Below are 16,850 nucleotides of genomic sequence, written 5' to 3'. Positions count from 1 at the left end.
TGGGTTGAAGAGGATGACAAGGGAGAATAGGAATGGAAAGGACTTGCAGCCCGAGGGAACAGGGGATAGACTGGAGAATCGCACCATCACCAGGAAAAGGCAGGTCTACATGATTGGAGACTCCTTATTGAGAAGATTAGACAGGCCTGTAACCAGAGCTGATCCAGAGAACAGAAGGGTGTGCTGTCTACCAGGTGCTAAGATATGGGATGTGGACCTTAGGTGGAAGAGGATCCTAAAGGGAGCGGGAAAGAATCCACTGTTTGTCCTTCATGTGGGAACAAATGATATGGCTAGTTTCTCGCTGGAACGTATCAAGGGAAACTATGCCAGGCTGGGGAAGACGCTTACGGAAATTCAGGCTCAGGTGATCTTCAGTGGGATTCTGCCTGTTCCTAGAGAAGGGCAACAAAGGTGTGACAAGATTATGGTGCTCAATAAATGGCTCAGGCAGTGGTGCTATAAGGAGGGCTTTGGGATGTTTGGCCACTGGGAGGCATTCATGGACAGAGGACTATTCTCTCAGGATGGACTTCACCTGAGTAAGGAGGGAAATAGACTTCTAGGATGGAGGCTGGCACAACTGATTAAGAGAGCTTTGAACTAGGAATTTGCGGGAGATGGTTGGGAGATATCCAGGTAATCTTCACAACAGATTTTAACATTGAGAGGGAAGAAAATGAAGTAAGAAAGGATACAGCCGTGGGTAGGAGAATGGGCAGTGTGGATACCAGTCTAACAGGTCAAACTGGCGGTAGAATGACTGTGCCTAATTGGGTAAAGAATGTGAGCGAAGCCAAACAGCAAAAATTAAGATATTTGTACACTAATGCGAGGAGCCTTGGTAACAAAATGGAGGAACTAGAGTTACTGGTGCAGGAAGTGAAACCAGATATTATAGGTATAACAGAAACCTGGTGGAATAGTAGTCATGACTGGGCTACAGGTATTGAAGGGTATGTGCTGTTTAGGAAAGACAGAAGTAAAGGTAAAGGTGGTGGAGTAGCATTGTATATCAATGATGAGGTAGATTGTAAAGAAATAAGAAGCGATGGAATGGATAAGACAGAGTCTGTCTGGGCAAAAATCACATTGGGGAAGAAAGCTACTAGAGCCTCCCCTGGGATAGTGCTTGGGGTGTGCTATAGACCGCCGGGATCTAATGTGGATATGGACAGAGCCCTCTTTAATGTTTTTAATGAAGTAAATATTAATGTGAACTGCGTGATCATGGGAGACTTTAACTTCCCAGATATAGACTGGAGGACGAGTGCTAGTAATAATAATAGGGCTCAGATTTTCCTAGATGCGATAGCTGATGGATTCCTTCATCAAGTAGTTGCTGAACCAACAAGGGGGGATGCCATTTTAGATTTGGTTTTGGTGAGTAGTGAGGACCTCATAGAAGAAATGGTTGTAGCGGACAACCTTGGCTCACACGGCTGTTACTCTGAAACCTGTCATTATGCAAGGCACTGCATTTAGCCGCATGGAGTGGAAATCTCATCCGATGAAGTGAGCTGTAGCTCACGAAAGCTCATGCTCAAATAAACTGGTTAGTCTCTAAGGTGCCACAAGTACTCCTTTTCTTTTTTCTTTTTACCTTGGCTCGAGTGATCATGAGCTAATTCAGTTCAAACTGAATGGAAGGATAAACAAAAATAAATCTGCAACTAGGATTTTTGATTTCAAAAGGGCTAACTTTAAAAAAATTAAGGAAATGAGTTAGGGAAGTGGATTGGACTGAAGAACTTGTGGATTTAAAGGTGGAGGAGGCCTGGGATTACTTCAAGTCAAAGTTGCAGAAGCTATCAGAAGCCTGCATCCCAAGAAAGGGGAAAAAATTCATAGGCAGAAGTTGTAGACCAAGCTGGATGAGCAAGCATCTCAGAGAGGTGATTAAGAAAAAGCAGAAAGCCTACAAGGAGTGGGAGATGGGAGGGATCAGCAAGGAAAGCTATCATATTGAGGTCGGAACATGTAGGGATAAAGTGAGACAGGCTAAAAGTCAAATAGAGTTGGACCTTGCAAAAGGAATTAAAACCAATAGTAAAAGGTTCTATAGCCATATAAATAGGAAGAAAACCAAGAAAGAAGAAATGGGACCGCTAAACACTGAGGATGGAGTGGATTTGGGATGGAGTGTTGGATAGGTGACCACAGACCCAAACCTTTGGGTCTGTGGTCACCTATCAACCCAGCCAGGGCTTTGTCAAGCCTGACCTTAAAAACTTCTAAGGAAGGAGATTCTACCACCTCCCTAGGTAACACATTCCAGTGTTTCACCACCCTCCTAGTGAAAAAGTTTTTCCTAATATCCAACCTAAACCTCCCCCACTGCAACTTGAGACCATTACTCCTTGTCCTGTCCTCTTCTACCACTGAGAATAGTCTAGAACCATCCTCTCTGGAACCACCTCTCAGGTAGTTGAAAGCAGCTATCAAATCCCCCCTCATTCTTCTCTTCTGCAGACTAAACAATCCCAGTTCCCTCAGCCTCTCCTCATAAGTCATGTGTTCCAGTCCCCTAATCATTTTTGTTGCCCTTCGCTGGACTCTCTCCAATTTATCCACATCCTTCTTCTAGTGTGGGGCCCAAAACTGGACACAGTACTCCAGATGAGGCCTCACCAATGTTGAATAGAGGGGAATGATCACGTCCCTCGATCTGCTGGCAATGCCCCTACTTATACATCCCAAAATGCCATTGGCCTTCTTGGCAACAAGGGCACACTGCTGACTCATATCCAGCTTCTCGTCCACTGTCACCCCTAGGTCCTTTTCCGCAGAACTGCTGCCTAGTTTCAAAGTTTGACTCAGACTCACAATTTATCAGACCACTCTGTTTTATTAGCAAAGCTGCTCTGCTAATACATTTAGAAGTGAGCCCCCCGAGTGGGGCTTGTGTCTCTTAATTTATACAGCTTGCGGGAGAACAAGTTACAGAGAAGTTACAGACAAAAGAAGAAAAGATTTTAGTCACCACCCTTCGAGATCCCTGAGACCAGTCACGTATCTTCAATTACCTGCCACCCTTAACAATCTCCTTTAACAGCTTCCAGTTAACTTAACTAATTGCCCTTCACACCTTCCATTCTGATGCCTGCTTCTTAGACGTGCTGGCTCTATATTAATTGCTTCTCCATTCAAAAGCTAACTGTCCCTACATGTGCTCCCTCAGATACTTTGTAACATGTTTTGGTATGCCCTCTCATACACAATGTATCCAGCATGTCCCCTTATACAATGTTATACTTCCACACTAGCCATTCGGTCCCTAGTCTGTAGCGGTGCATTGGGTTCTTCCGTCCTAAGTGCAGGACCCTGCACTTATCCTTATTGAACCTCATCAGATTTCTTTTGGCCCAATCCTCCAATTTTTCTAGGTTCCTCTGTATCCTATCCCTGCCCTCCAGCGTATCTACCTCTCCTCCCAGTTTAGTATCATCCGCAAATTTGCTGAGAGTGCAATCCACACCATCCTCCAGATCATTTATGAAGATATTGAACAAAACCGGCCCCAGGACCGACCCCTGGGGCACTCCACTTGACACCGGCTGCCAACTAGACATGGAGCCATTGATCACTACCCATTGAGCCCGACAATCTAGCCAACTTTCTACCCACCTTATAGTGCATTCATCCAGCCCATACTTCCTTAACTTGCTGACAAGAATACTGTGGGAGACCGTGTCAAAAGCTTTGCTAAAGTCAAGAAACAATACATCCACTGCTTTCCCTTCATCCACAGAACCAGTAATCTCATCATAGAAGGCGATTAGATTAGTCAGGCATGACCTTCCCTTGGTGAATCCATGCTGACTGTTCCTGATCACTTTCCTCTCGTGTAGGTGCTTCAGGATTGATTCCTTGAGGACCTGCTCCATGATTTTTCCAGGGACTGAGGTGAGGCTGACTGGCCTGTAGTTCCCAGGATCCTCCTTCTTCCCTTTTTTAAAGATTGGCACTACATTAGCCTTTTTCCAGTCATCTGGGACTTCCCCCGTTCGCCACGAGTTTTCAAAGATAATGGCCAATGGCTCTGCAATCACATCCGCCAACTCCTTTAGCACTCTTGGATGCAACTCATCACTTGGGTCACTCACAGCCCCGTCCGCACACACAGCCGACACTCGGAATCTGTAGCGCATCTCAGGTGTCAGTCCATCAATGCTACAAAATTCAGTTCTTTCTCCTGTCCTTTTTTCCAGCCATTTGTTTTTTTCCCTCTTGACTTTCATCTCCAGCTTCCTCTTTATATTCCACCTTATATTCCTTTATACTGACTCCATCTCCAATGACACTTGGACTCTGCCAGGTGAGATGTATGGCTGATGGACCTACAGTATCTGGTACAGGCTTCAAAGGAGGGCTGGTAGGAAGAGTCTTCACAGGATCACTCACATCATTGCTAACGCTGAGGCCTGGTTTCCTCACTGCAGCATATCAGAACTGGTACTCAGTGTTTGGATGTAGCCCTGTTACTGTGAATGTCTCTTTTTTGTTATTTACAGTCACAGCTGTTCAGTTCTCCTGCCCTACCATTCTGTACTCGACACAGTAGCTGGAGGTCACAGATGTTCCAGAGGCTGATGGGTTAAACGTGAGCTGTACAGAGTCATATCTGATTCTGTCTGTCACAAGAGGAAGAGGCTTTGGTGGAGGCTGAAAATTGGTGCTGACCAGCTCTCTATCCTCATACAGATAAATGGAAGCTCCTGGATTGTCCCTGTCTGAAACAGAGGCCACAATGAACTGGGTCTTCCCATTACATTTATTGATATGAAAAAAGTCAGAGAAGGACTTTACAGCTTGCCGTGTTTTTCTTCTTATCTCTTTATCTTCAAACCACTGTTTGGATTTTGGTGTCTCACAGGCAGAACTGGCTATGGCTGGATTATGAGTTTTCTTCATAAATTGTTTCTTCAGCCATAGGTTCAGTTCTGATAAATAGGATTCCTCATTGTGCAATGAAGTGAGTGTCAGAGACACAACAAAGTCATGGCTGGAGCTGAGAACTATGCATTGTAGCTCACTCCAGGAGAATATGACTTTCACCTCCTCTAATTCAGCCAGGTAGGAATTGACAAAATCCATTTCTTCCTGTCTCTTATCCAGAAATTCATTGAGTCGCTGGGTACCAAATGGCGATTGCTCCTTGTTGGTTAAAATCTCCACCAGGGCCCCCTCCTCTGCTCCACCTCCACGGACAATGGGCAAGGTTCTTGCTAGCTCTTTTTGGAAGGTCTGTCTGGGCTGTTTACACAGCTCTCTGAATTGCTGGATTTTCCTTTGGATCTCGGGGAAGACTGTAGCCGTTCTGTCCTTCACCATGTCGTTGCACCGGACGTCGCACTCAGTCAGGTGCTCCAGGGCACTTTGAGCATCATAAACCAGCGCCGAGCTGATCTCACCCACTAGCTGAGTAGCTCTGGAATCCAGCTTGCTCAGTGGGTACAGCCAGACTCTCACCGGCACAGCGTTTTCACCAGTGACTCCAAGCCGCTTAGGGAGAGTGGAGTAAACTTCCATGGCATCTTGGTAAGTAACCGGATTGTTCTCCAGAGCAAAATCACCATAAAATTTGCAACTAAAATTTTCAGCTTTTTCTACTTCCTTGTTCTTCTTTTCTGCAGACACCTCTCCTCCTCCTGAAAACTTTGGGATTTTTTCTACCATCAGTTTCATGTTTTCCTCTATCTCTTGCACACTCTCTGATGAAGAAACTTCCAGATCAAACACAAAGAAAACCTGAGCCCCGAACTGCACAGCTGTGACCACATGGGTGGCCATGCCTTGGTCAAACACAGCAGGATAAGAGATGTTCTCGGTCCCCAAATGGCTCATAGTCAGCTGCTCAAACCTGTTTGTCACTGAGTAGTGGAGAGTAACTCGAGCATGATATTTTGATTTCTTTGTATCATTTAAAAATGCTGCAGATCCACCTACTTCCACCATCCCCCCCAGGAGACTGGCCTTCAGGGATCCAGACAGACTGAGGGCAGAGGCCTTAGATTCAATGGAATCAGATGCAACGATCTGGAATTCAGTCTTGTGCTGTGGCATTGTCTTCACATCTTTCTTAAGAGCCTCAACGCCCCATAAAATGATACCTGAAAATTCCACCCAAGCACATAGTCAGTGATCACTGGAGAGGATGAGAAATTGTTCCAATGTAATGTAATAAGTTGTCCCATATTGAAGATTCACCATGAGCAAAAGGACACCAGCAGTGAGGGCTCAAATCAGTGAGCCCTGTCATCTGACCTTCCACTGGAATCTCCATTCGTCCATCTCTGTACCTTGCTCTCAGACTGTCCTTAGGATTTATGGGGCCCTATGCAGTATTATTAAACTGGTGCCCCTATGCCTGACGGCAGCCCAAGCTTGCACCCCGGCTGAGGGGCGAGACAGCAAAGGATACTGAGATACCCAGCCCACCTCGTGGTGGCAGAGAGTCACAGTTCCCTGCAGAGACCCCCATATCCTCTCCCTCACACAGAATGGACATGCAGACGGTACCTAATTAAAAGCACTAAACTTGGGAATAAAATATGTCAGTCAGAGTTTTTTTGATATGCCCTGAAGTTTGTCAGAGGTTTATTTGCAAAAATTTTGTAGTAAGGGTGAGACACCTCTCCTGCTGAATACAACATTAAATATTATGGAATATATGATGCAGCTCTTCTCTGTTTTACATTTTCTTAATCAGTATTTCTAAGCTGATTTTATATTTTAAATGTACTCTTAAGCCTTCATAAAGTAATCATTCCAGATTACTACATATTTAATTCACTGAAACAAAGACATTATTTTAAATTAATGAGTCACAGAGGTTTAGTGTGTTCATAACAATGTTCACTGCTTTTAGAAAAAGGGAACACTAATTTACTTTGTGTGATCTCCATAACAATAGACGTGTTTATGAAATTTCACCAACTTTAAAAGATATATTTCCAAAGATTTTAGGCATAACAAAGGATTTTATATCTGACTAGGTACTGATTTTGCTGGAGGGTTCTCTTAAAACTAGTTCATCAAATAGTCAGAAGTAAAGAAAGGGAAACTCTTTGTCCAGCTATCTGGAAGGAAAGGGGTGTTGTCCCTTTAAGGGCTCTCTTCAATGGGGTGGGGGTGTGTGAGGGGAGGGCTGGACAGAAAGGACAGGAAGACTTTGGAAGCAAGTTTTTTTTTATTATAGTAATTAAAATGTGTATTTTAGAGAAGGGTGGTCTTTTGAAGAATTTATTTAAAAAACTATATGTCTGAAGATCCAAGCATTTAAGGCGAAAGATATTTGTGCATCTAAAAATCTATGCAAGGATTTTTTAGGGATGTGATTTTATAATCTTCACCAACTCACTAATGAAATATTTTTAAAGAAAATTTTAAGAGAAGGTCCTGTAGACTGACATGTTCTGAGTAGATTTTACAGCAATGCACAACTGTTTTGGCCAGTAAATTCAGAAACTGACAGTCTATACCTGGGGATTGGCAAATGCCTGTTGAATGGCTTCATTCCCCCTTGAATGGCTCTTTAACAGTTTCCATGTTGTGCTAATAGGTCTGGCAGGCTGGAGGCTTTTTCACTTTTAACTACTAGATCCCCTCCCGAGGAAGACTCACCAGGCTGCAGCAGCCAGCTGTGGGAGCCTGCCGGAAGGGTCAGAACAGGGATAGGAAAGCTGGGGGGGTGGACACTAAGACCCAGGGTGCCCCAAATTTTCAGGTGCCCTACACAGCTGAGTATGTTGCATATGCCTAAGGAGGGCCCTGCTTGCTCTCTGTGTGGTTATGTGCTAGCTTCACTGTTACCTCATTCTCTCCCTCCTCCCGCTCCACATCTCATCTGTCTGTGGCATCTTGTCACAATGCAGATTTGAAGCTCCTTGTGGCAGGAGCTGCCTTTTTACTGTGTAAATTGACAATGACCAATAATGGGGCCCTGATCCTTGACTGATGGCCATGGAATTAATTATAGTAATTATTATTTAAGGCACCTATTACCATGGTGTCCAAGTAAGTAGCAATATCATATCAGCATTAGCAAGAGTTATGTCATGCCAGGTATGCTGCACCACCCGTTTAGAGAGCAAGGTGGAGAGCGGACTAACCATCTGCGGAAGTTTTAAAAAACGGTTTTTAGTTCAGTAAGAGGAAATTTTATCTGAGGTTATGTGAAATATTATTTTCTTCAAGTCACAAAGGTCACAGCTCTGATACGCTGGGCTTCTCCGCACTTGGAGTGGGGATGGGGGAAGGAGCATACAATTCCCAGGTTGAAGAAGGAATTCCCAGTTTGAGGAGGGAGCTTGCACAGTGCTACTGCGCTGAAAATAGAGCGTAGCCATGGTGGCACGATGGAAGGGCTAGCTTCCCTAGGTAGGTTTCAGAGTAACAGCCGTGTTCGTCTATATTCGCAAAAAGAAAAGAAGGACTTGTGGCACCTTAGAGACTAACCAATTTATTTGAGCATGAGCTTTCATGAGCTACAGCATCCGATGCAGTGAGCTGTCGCTCACGAAAGCTCATGCTCAAATAAATTGGTTCGTCTCTAAGGTGCCACAAGTCCTCCTGTTCTTCTTCCCGAGGTAGGAACCCCGCTGAGATGCTCCCCCACCAGCACGACCTGTTCTCTCCTTGAGATAGATTTTGTACTCTTGTATTACCATGTCCCATTAATTATTCCCATTCCACCAAGTTTCTGTGATGTCTATTATGTCAATATCCTCATTTAACATGAGGCACTCGAGTTCACCCATATTATTATTTAGTCTTCTATATATGAAAGGAAGAGTAGAATCAAATGAAGTCAAAATCGTAAATGAACCAAACTATATCACAGAATCTCTATGGATAGTAATTCCATGCTCTTATAATAAGCATATAGCAATAGGAACATGTTACCCACCACCTGACCAGGATGGTGAGAGTGACTGTGAATGCTCAGAGAATGTTTAGAGAGACTATTGAAATAAAACATTCAATAATAATAATGGGGGATTTCAACTACCCCATACTGACTGGGTACATGTCACCCCAGGACGGGATGCAGAGATAAAGTTTCCTGACATCTTAAATGACTGCTTCTTGGAGCAGCAGGTCCTGGAACCCACCAGAGGAGAGGCAATTCTTGATTTAGTCCTAAGTGGAGCACAGGATCTGGTCCAAGAGGTGAATATAGCTGGACAGCTTGGTAAATAGTGACCATTACATACTTAAATTTAACATCCCTGTGGTGGGGAAAACTCCACAGCAGCCCAATATGGTAGCATTTAATTTCAGAAAGGGGAACTACACAAAAATGAGGAAGTTAGTTGAACAGAAATTAAAAGGTACAGCACCAAAAGTGAAATCCCTGCAAGTTGCATGGAAACTTTTTAAAGACACCATAATAGAGGTTCAACGTAAATGAATACCCCAAATTAAAAAACATAGAAAGAGAACCAAACCATTGCCACTGTGGCTAAACAACAAAGTAAAAGAAGCAGTGAGAGACAAAAAGGCATCTTTTAAAAAGAGAAAGTTAAATCCTAGTGAGGAAAAGAAAAAAGAGCATCAAGTCTGGTATATGAAGTGTAAAAATATAATTAGGAAGAGCCAAAAAATAATTTGAAGAACATCAAGCCCAAAGGCTCAATAAGTAATAGCAAAAACAATTGTAAGCACATCAGAAGCAGGAAGCCTGCTAAACGATCTCTGGGGCCACTAGATGATCGAGGTGCTAAAGGAGCACTCAAGGACGATAAGGCCATTGCGGAGAAGCTAAATGAATTCTTTGCCTCAGTCTTCGCAGCTGAGGATGTGAGGGAGATTCCCAAACCTGAGCCATTCTTTTTAGGTGACAAATCTCAGGAACTGTCCCAGATTGAGGTGTCACTAGTGGAGGTTTTGGAACAAATTGATAAACTCAACAGCAATAAGTCTCCAGGACCAGATGGCATTCACCCAAGAGTTCTGAAGGAACTCAAATGTGAAATTGCAGAACTACTAACTGTAGTCTGTAACCTATCCTCTCAATCAGCTTCTGTACCAAACAACTGGAGGATAGCTAATGTGATACCCAATTTAAAAAGGGCTCCAGAGGTGATCCTGGCAACTACAGGCTGATAAGTCTGACTTCAGTACTGGGGAAACTGGTTAAAACTATAATAAAGAGCAATATTGTCAGACACATAGCTGAACATAATTTTTTGGGGAAGATTTTTGTAAAGGGAAATCATGCCTTACGAATCTACTAGATTTCTTTGAGGAGGTCAACAAGCATGTGGACAAGGGGGATCCAGTGCATATAGTGTACTTAGATTTTCAGAAAACCTTTGACAAGGTCCCTCACCAAAGGCTCTTAAGCAAAGTAAGATGTCATGGGATAAGAGGGAAGGTTCTCTCATGGATTGGTAGCTGGTTCAAAGACAGGAAACAAAGGGTAGATATAAATGGTCAGTTTTCAGAATGGAGAGAGGTAAATAGTGGTGTCCCCCGGGGTCTATACTGATACCAGTCCTATTCAACATGTTCATAAATTATCTGGGGAAAGGGATAAAGAGGGAGATGGCAAAATTTGCAGATGATACAAAACTAGTCAAGATACTTACGTTCCAGGTCTACTGCAAAGAGCTACAAAAGAATCTCTCAAAACTGAGTGACTGGGCAACAAAATGGCAGATGAAATTAAATGTTGATAAAGGTACAGCACCAAAAGTGAAATCCCTGCAAGTAATGGACATTGGAAAACATAATCCCAACAATACATCTAAAATAAAGGAGTCTAAATTAGCTGTTACCACTCAAGAAAGAGATCTTGGAGTCATTGTGGATAAGCCTTATGTTCTTATGTTCTTATGCTCTGAAAACATCGACTCAGTATACAGCAGCAGTGAAAAAAAACAAAGAGAATGCTGGAATCATTAAGAAAGGGATAGATAATAAGATAGAAAATATCACACTGCCTCTATATAAATTCATGATACACCCACAGCTTGAATACTGCATGCACATGTGGTCACCTCATCTCAAAAAAGATATATTGAAATTGGAAAAGGTTCAGAAAAGGGCAAAAAAAAATGATTAGGACTATGAAAAAAGCTTCCATATGAGGAGAGATTACTAAAACTGGAACTTTTCAGCTTGGAAAAGAGACTACTAAGAGGGAAATGACTGAGGTCTATAATATCAGGACTGGTGTGGAGAAAGTGAATAAGGAAGAGTTATTTAGACCTTCTCATAACACAAGAACTAGGGGTCACCAAATGAAATTAATAGGCAGCAGGTTTAAAACAAACAGAAAGAAGTATTCCTTCACACAACGCACAGTAATCCTATGGAACTCTTTGCCAGAGGATGTTGTGAAGGCCAAGAATTTAACAGGGTTCAAAAAAGAACTAGATAAGTTCATGGAGGATAGGTCCATCAATGGCTATTAGCCAGGCTGGGCAGGGATGGTGTCCCTAGCCTCTGTTTGTCAGAAGCTGGGGCTGAGCGACAGGGGATGGATCACTTGATGATTCCCTGTTCTGTTCATAGAATCATAGAATCATAGAATATCAGGGTTGGAAGGGACCCCAGAAGGTCATCTAGTCCAACCCCCTGCTTGAAGCAGGACCAATTCCCAGTTAAATCATCCCAGCCAGGGCTTTGTCAAGCCTGACCTTAAAAACCTCTAAGGAAGGAGATTCTACCACCTCCCTAGGTAACGCATTCCAGTGTTTCACCACCCTCTTAGTGAAAAAGTTTTTCCTAATATCCAATCTAAACCTCCCCCATTGCAACTTGAGACCATTACTCCTCGTTCTGTCATCTGCTACCATTGAGAACAGTCTAGAGCCATCCTCTTTGGAACCCCCTTTCAGGTAGTTGAAAGCAGCTATCAAATCCCCCCTCATTCTTCTCTTCTGCAGACTAAACAATCCCAGCTCCCTCAGCCTCTCTTCATAAGTCATGTGCTCTAGACCCCTAATCATTTTTGTTGCCCTTCGCTGGACTCTCTCCAATTTATCCACATCCTTCTTGTAGTGTGGGGCCTAAAACTGGACACAGTACTCCAGATGAGGCCTCACCAGTGTCGAATAGAGGGGAACGATCACGTCCCTCGATCTGCTCGCTATGCCCCTACTTATACATCCCAAAATGCCATTGGCCTTCTTGGCAACAAGGGCACACTGTTGACTCATATCCAGCTTCTCGTCCACTGTCACCCCTAGGTCCTTTTCCGCAGAACTGCTGCCTAGCCATTCGGTCCCTAGTCTGTAGCGGTGCATTGGATTCTTCCATCCTAAGTGCAGGACCCTGCACTTATCCTTATTGAACCTCATCAGATTTCTTTTGGCCCAATCCTCCAATTTGTCTAGGTCCTTCTGTATCCTATCCCTCCCCTCCAGCGTATCTACCACTCCTCCCAGTTTAGTATCATCTGCAAATTTGCTGAGAGTGCAATCCACACCATCCTCCAGATCATTTATGAAGATATTGAACAAAACCGGCCCCAGGACCGACCCCTGGGGCACTCCACTTGACACCGGCTGCCAACTAGACATGGAGCCATTGACCACTACCCGTTGAGCCCGACAATCTAGCCAGCTTTCTACCCACCTCATAGTGCATTCATCCAGCCCATACTTCCTTAACTTGCTGACAAGAATACTGTGGGAGACCGTGTCAAAAGCTTTGCTAAAGTCAAGAAACAATACATCCACTGCTTTCCCTTCATCCACAGAACCAGTAATCTCATCATAAAAGGCGATTAGATTAGTCAGGCATGACCTTCCCTTGGTGAATCCATGCTGACTGTTCCTGATCACTTTCCTCTCATGTAAGTGCTTCAGGATTGATTCTTTGAGGACCTGCTCCATCATTTTTCCAGGGACTGAGGTGAGGCTGACTGGCCTGTAGTTCCCAGGATCCTCCTTCTTCCCTTTTTTAAAGATTGGCACTACATTAGCCTTTTTCCAGTCATCCAGGACTTCCCCCGTTCGCCACGAGTTTTCAAAGATAATGGCCAAGATAATGGCCAAAGATAATGTTCATTCCCTCTGGGGCACCTGGCACTGGCCACTGTCAGAAGACAGGATACTGGGCTAGACGGACCTTTGGTCTGATCCAGTATGGTCGCTCTTATGTTCTTATTACACTGACAGCTTATCAGCTTTATGGGAGACACTTTAGGAGATCAGCACACATCAGATCTCTTCTCTCTGCCAAGGTTGGGCAGAACCTGCTCTCTCCTCAGTTTCATTCTATCAGCTAGGTGACAGTGAGCTATTTATCCACATGCAGTGCTTTCAGTGGCCCTCTGGTCCCTTGGCTGTTAGCGCTCCTGCTGGCTGCAATGTCTGGAAGAGGGGTTTCTAATGGGTACATAGGCTGTCAGCCTGAGGGGGCATTTGGGAACCTTATTAAACACTCCCTCTATGTTCAAAGGGGGCAGAGAAGAGACAGAACATTACAGAAAGCTCTCCTGCTGCCAGCCACAGAGCAGCAGCCGCCCGCACAACGGGGAATTTACACTTCCCACAGCCAGGAGCCAAGGAGGAGGGAGGAGCGGCTGATCTAGCTCCTCAGGGACAGCCCTACCAGCCAAATAAATTTCTTGCTCAGCTCACATCTAAGGGCTTTGGGTTCCTCTGGTGACAGCACAGAGCAGCAGTTCATTTTCCTGTTTGCACTCTGCTGTGGTGGGAAACTCAGGGAGGAGAGAGGCCCCCCTCTGCCCTCTCTAAATGGCACCCTACTCCCACTCCCCTGCAATGGGACATGGGAGCTGGGTTAGGAACTTCAGCCACATGCTGCAAAAGAGCTCATCTGGCTCTCTGACAAACAGCTGATAGGTGGCTGCAGCCTACAGCTGATTAGCTGGAAACAGCTAATCTGTCTGCCCGCCGAACAAGTGATTGGGCCCTGCATGCGCAAGAGAGGTTTGCGGCTGCCACAGCTGATTATCTCGGTGGGTGCTGAGCACCCCTACATTTTTCCGTGGATGCTCCTGCTCCATGGAGTCAGTGCCTATGCTCTATGAGCTAGCCAACCATGTAAGGGCATGTGATATGCTCCTGTGATCCCGGACTCCATTTTGTGCCAGAAATTTTCCACAAACAGAGGCTATGAGCTTTGATTGGGACAGTAAAATTCCAAGCATATGGGAGAGGATATAAAAGACCTTTGAAACATCTCCATGTTGTCTCTTTCCTATTCTCATTCTCCAGACTGTAGATTTACAACTAAAAGGATCATTTTGGACTATGGACTGAGAACCTTCCAATGTTTTGGCAGTTACCAGAAACCAGCAGCCTGTAACGTTGCTGCTACAAACCAAATATATGAACAGTGCCAGTGCTGTATGGATATGACCTTGTGATATTGCACTCCACATGCTTTAAGAAAATATGATTATGAATGTGAATATAATGTAACTGGAATATGTTTTATGCAAAAGGTGTCTTGTAAGGTATCAGAGTAGCAGTCGTGTTAGTCTGTATCCGCAAAAAGAAAAGGAGGACTTGTGGCACCTTAGAGACTAACAAATTTATTTAAGCATGAGCTTTCGTGAGCTACAGCTCACTTCACCGCAAGCATGTAGTGGAAAATACAGTGGGGAGTTTTATATACACAGAGAACATGAAACAATGGGTGTTACCATACACACTGTAACGAGAGTGATCAGGTAAGGTGAGCTATTACTAGCAGGAGAGAAAAACAAACCTTTTGTAGTGATTGTTAGGATATAGATATTCAGGCCTGTCTGTAAAGGCCTATACTCTAAGAATTTAGGCATATTCTTATCACTTGGCTAGTTCTAGAGGTATAAAGGAATCAAAATCACTGTCTGCCAGTGTAAGGGCCTTCTCTTACCGTGACAGTCTGAGGCCCTGTGCTTAGGCTAAGGCCTTTGGCTAAGCAGCAGAGGCAGCCATAAGCTTGGAAGCGACCGGTCACCTCCTCACATCCCAAACTAGTCACATTGAAAGAAAGTGCTATTGGGCTGTTAGGATACAATCCTGTCCTGATAGTGCCTATCACCTCCAGAGAAAGGGAAGTGCCTAGAAGATGTAAAAGGAAACTTAGTTTGATAGCATCCTGTCTGGCAAGAACTCACTTATCAATAGCTGGGATGTGAAATCCTCACTTCTGTATTGTTTTGTCATTATAGTTCCCACTTTGCTACTGTTTGTCTGTATCATCTCTGTCTGGTTCTGTGACTGTTCCTGTCTGCTGTATAATTAATTTTGCTGGGTGTAAACTAATTAAGGTGGTGGGAAATAATTGGTTACATAATCATGTTACAATATGTTAGGATTGGTTACTTAAATTTCAGGAAAATGATTCGTTAAGATATAGCTAAGCAGAACTCAAGTTTTACTATATAGTCTGCAGTCAATCAGGGGGTGTGTGGGTGTGTGTGGGGAAAATGGGAACAGGGAATGGGGGTGGGGAAATTGGAATCGTGTTTTGCTAAAGAGGGAAATGGGAACAGGGACACAGGTAAGGTTCTGTGGTGTCAGAGCTGGGAAGGGGGACACTAAGGAAGGAAACTGGAATCATGCTTGCTGGAAGTTCACCCCAATAAACATCGAATTGTTTCCACCTTCGGAGTTCGGGTATTGTTGCTCTCTGTTCATGCGAGAAGGACCAGAGAAGTAAGTGGGTGAAGGAATAAGCCCCCTAACAGTGATAATTAAGGTGGGCCATTTCCAGCAGTTGATAAGAATGTGAGAGGAACGGGGCGGGGGGGGGGGGGGCGGAAATAAACATGGGAAAATAGTTTTACTTTCTGTAATGACACATCCACTCCCAGTCTCTATTCAAGCCTAAGTTAATTGTGTCAAGTTTGCAAATTAATTCCAGTTCAGCAGTCTCTTGTTGCAGTCTGTTTTTGAAGTTTTTTTGCTGTAATATTGCGACTTTAAAGTCTGTAATCGAGTGACCAGAGAGATTGAAGTGTTCTCCGACTGGTTTTGAATGTTATAATTCTTGACGTCTGATTTGTGTCCATTTATTCTTACACATAGAGACTGTCTGGTTTGGCCAATATACATGGCAGAGGGGCATTGCTGGCACACGATGGCATATATCACATTGGTACATGTGCAGATGAACGAGCCTCTGATAGTGTGGCTGAAGTGATTAGGCCCTACGATGGTGTCCCCTGAATAGATATGTGGACACAGTTGGCATCGGGCTTTGTTGCAAGGATAGGTCCCTGAGTTAGTGTTTTTGTTGTGTGGTGTGTGGTTGCTGGTGAGTATTTGCTTCAGGTTGGGGGGCTGTCTGTAAGCAAGGACTGGCCTGTCCCCCAAGGTAAGTATATATATATATATATATATATAGTATATTGATGATATCTTCATCATCTGGAGCCCATGGAAAAGAAGCCCTTGAGGAATTCCACCATGATTTCAACAATTTCCATCCCACCATCAACCTCAGCCTGGACCAGTTGACACAAGAGATCCACTTCCTGGACACTACGGTGCTAATAAGCGATGGTCACATAAACATCACCCTATACCAGAAACCTACTGACCGCTGTACTTACCTACATGCCTCCAGCTTTCATCCAGACCACACCACATGATCCATTGTCTACAGCCAAGCTCTACGGTACAACCACATTTGCTCCAACCCCTCAGACAGAGACAAACACCTAAAAGATCTGTGTCAAGCATTCTTACAACTACAATACCCACCTGCTGAAGTGAAGAAACAGATTGACAGACCCAGAAGAATACCCGGAAGTTACCTACTACAGGACAGGCCCAACAAAGAAAATAACAGAACGCCACTAGCCGTCACCTTCAGCCCCTAACTAAAACCTCTCCAACGCATCATCAAGGATCTACAACCTAGCCTGAAGGACG

The 16,850-nt window shown here is 44.2% G+C and overlaps 1 protein-coding gene across 1 annotated transcript; it reads right to left on the bottom strand.

Moving 5' to 3' along the window:
• Positions 1-4,446: 4,446 nt before the first annotated feature.
• LOC141981949 (cytolytic toxin-alpha-like) lies at positions 4,447-6,286 on the bottom strand. The gene is given in 2 exon segments (XM_074943565.1): positions 4,447-6,113; positions 6,268-6,286. Coding segments are annotated over 2 exon segments (1,686 nt in total).
• Between the last annotated feature and the right edge of the window lie 10,564 nt (positions 6,287-16,850).

Source organism: Natator depressus, chromosome 2 (assembly GCF_965152275.1).
Source record: "Natator depressus isolate rNatDep1 chromosome 2, rNatDep2.hap1, whole genome shotgun sequence".
Lineage (NCBI taxonomy): Eukaryota > Metazoa > Chordata > Testudines > Cheloniidae > Natator > Natator depressus.
This window is presented reverse-complemented; position numbering and strand designations above follow the sequence as displayed.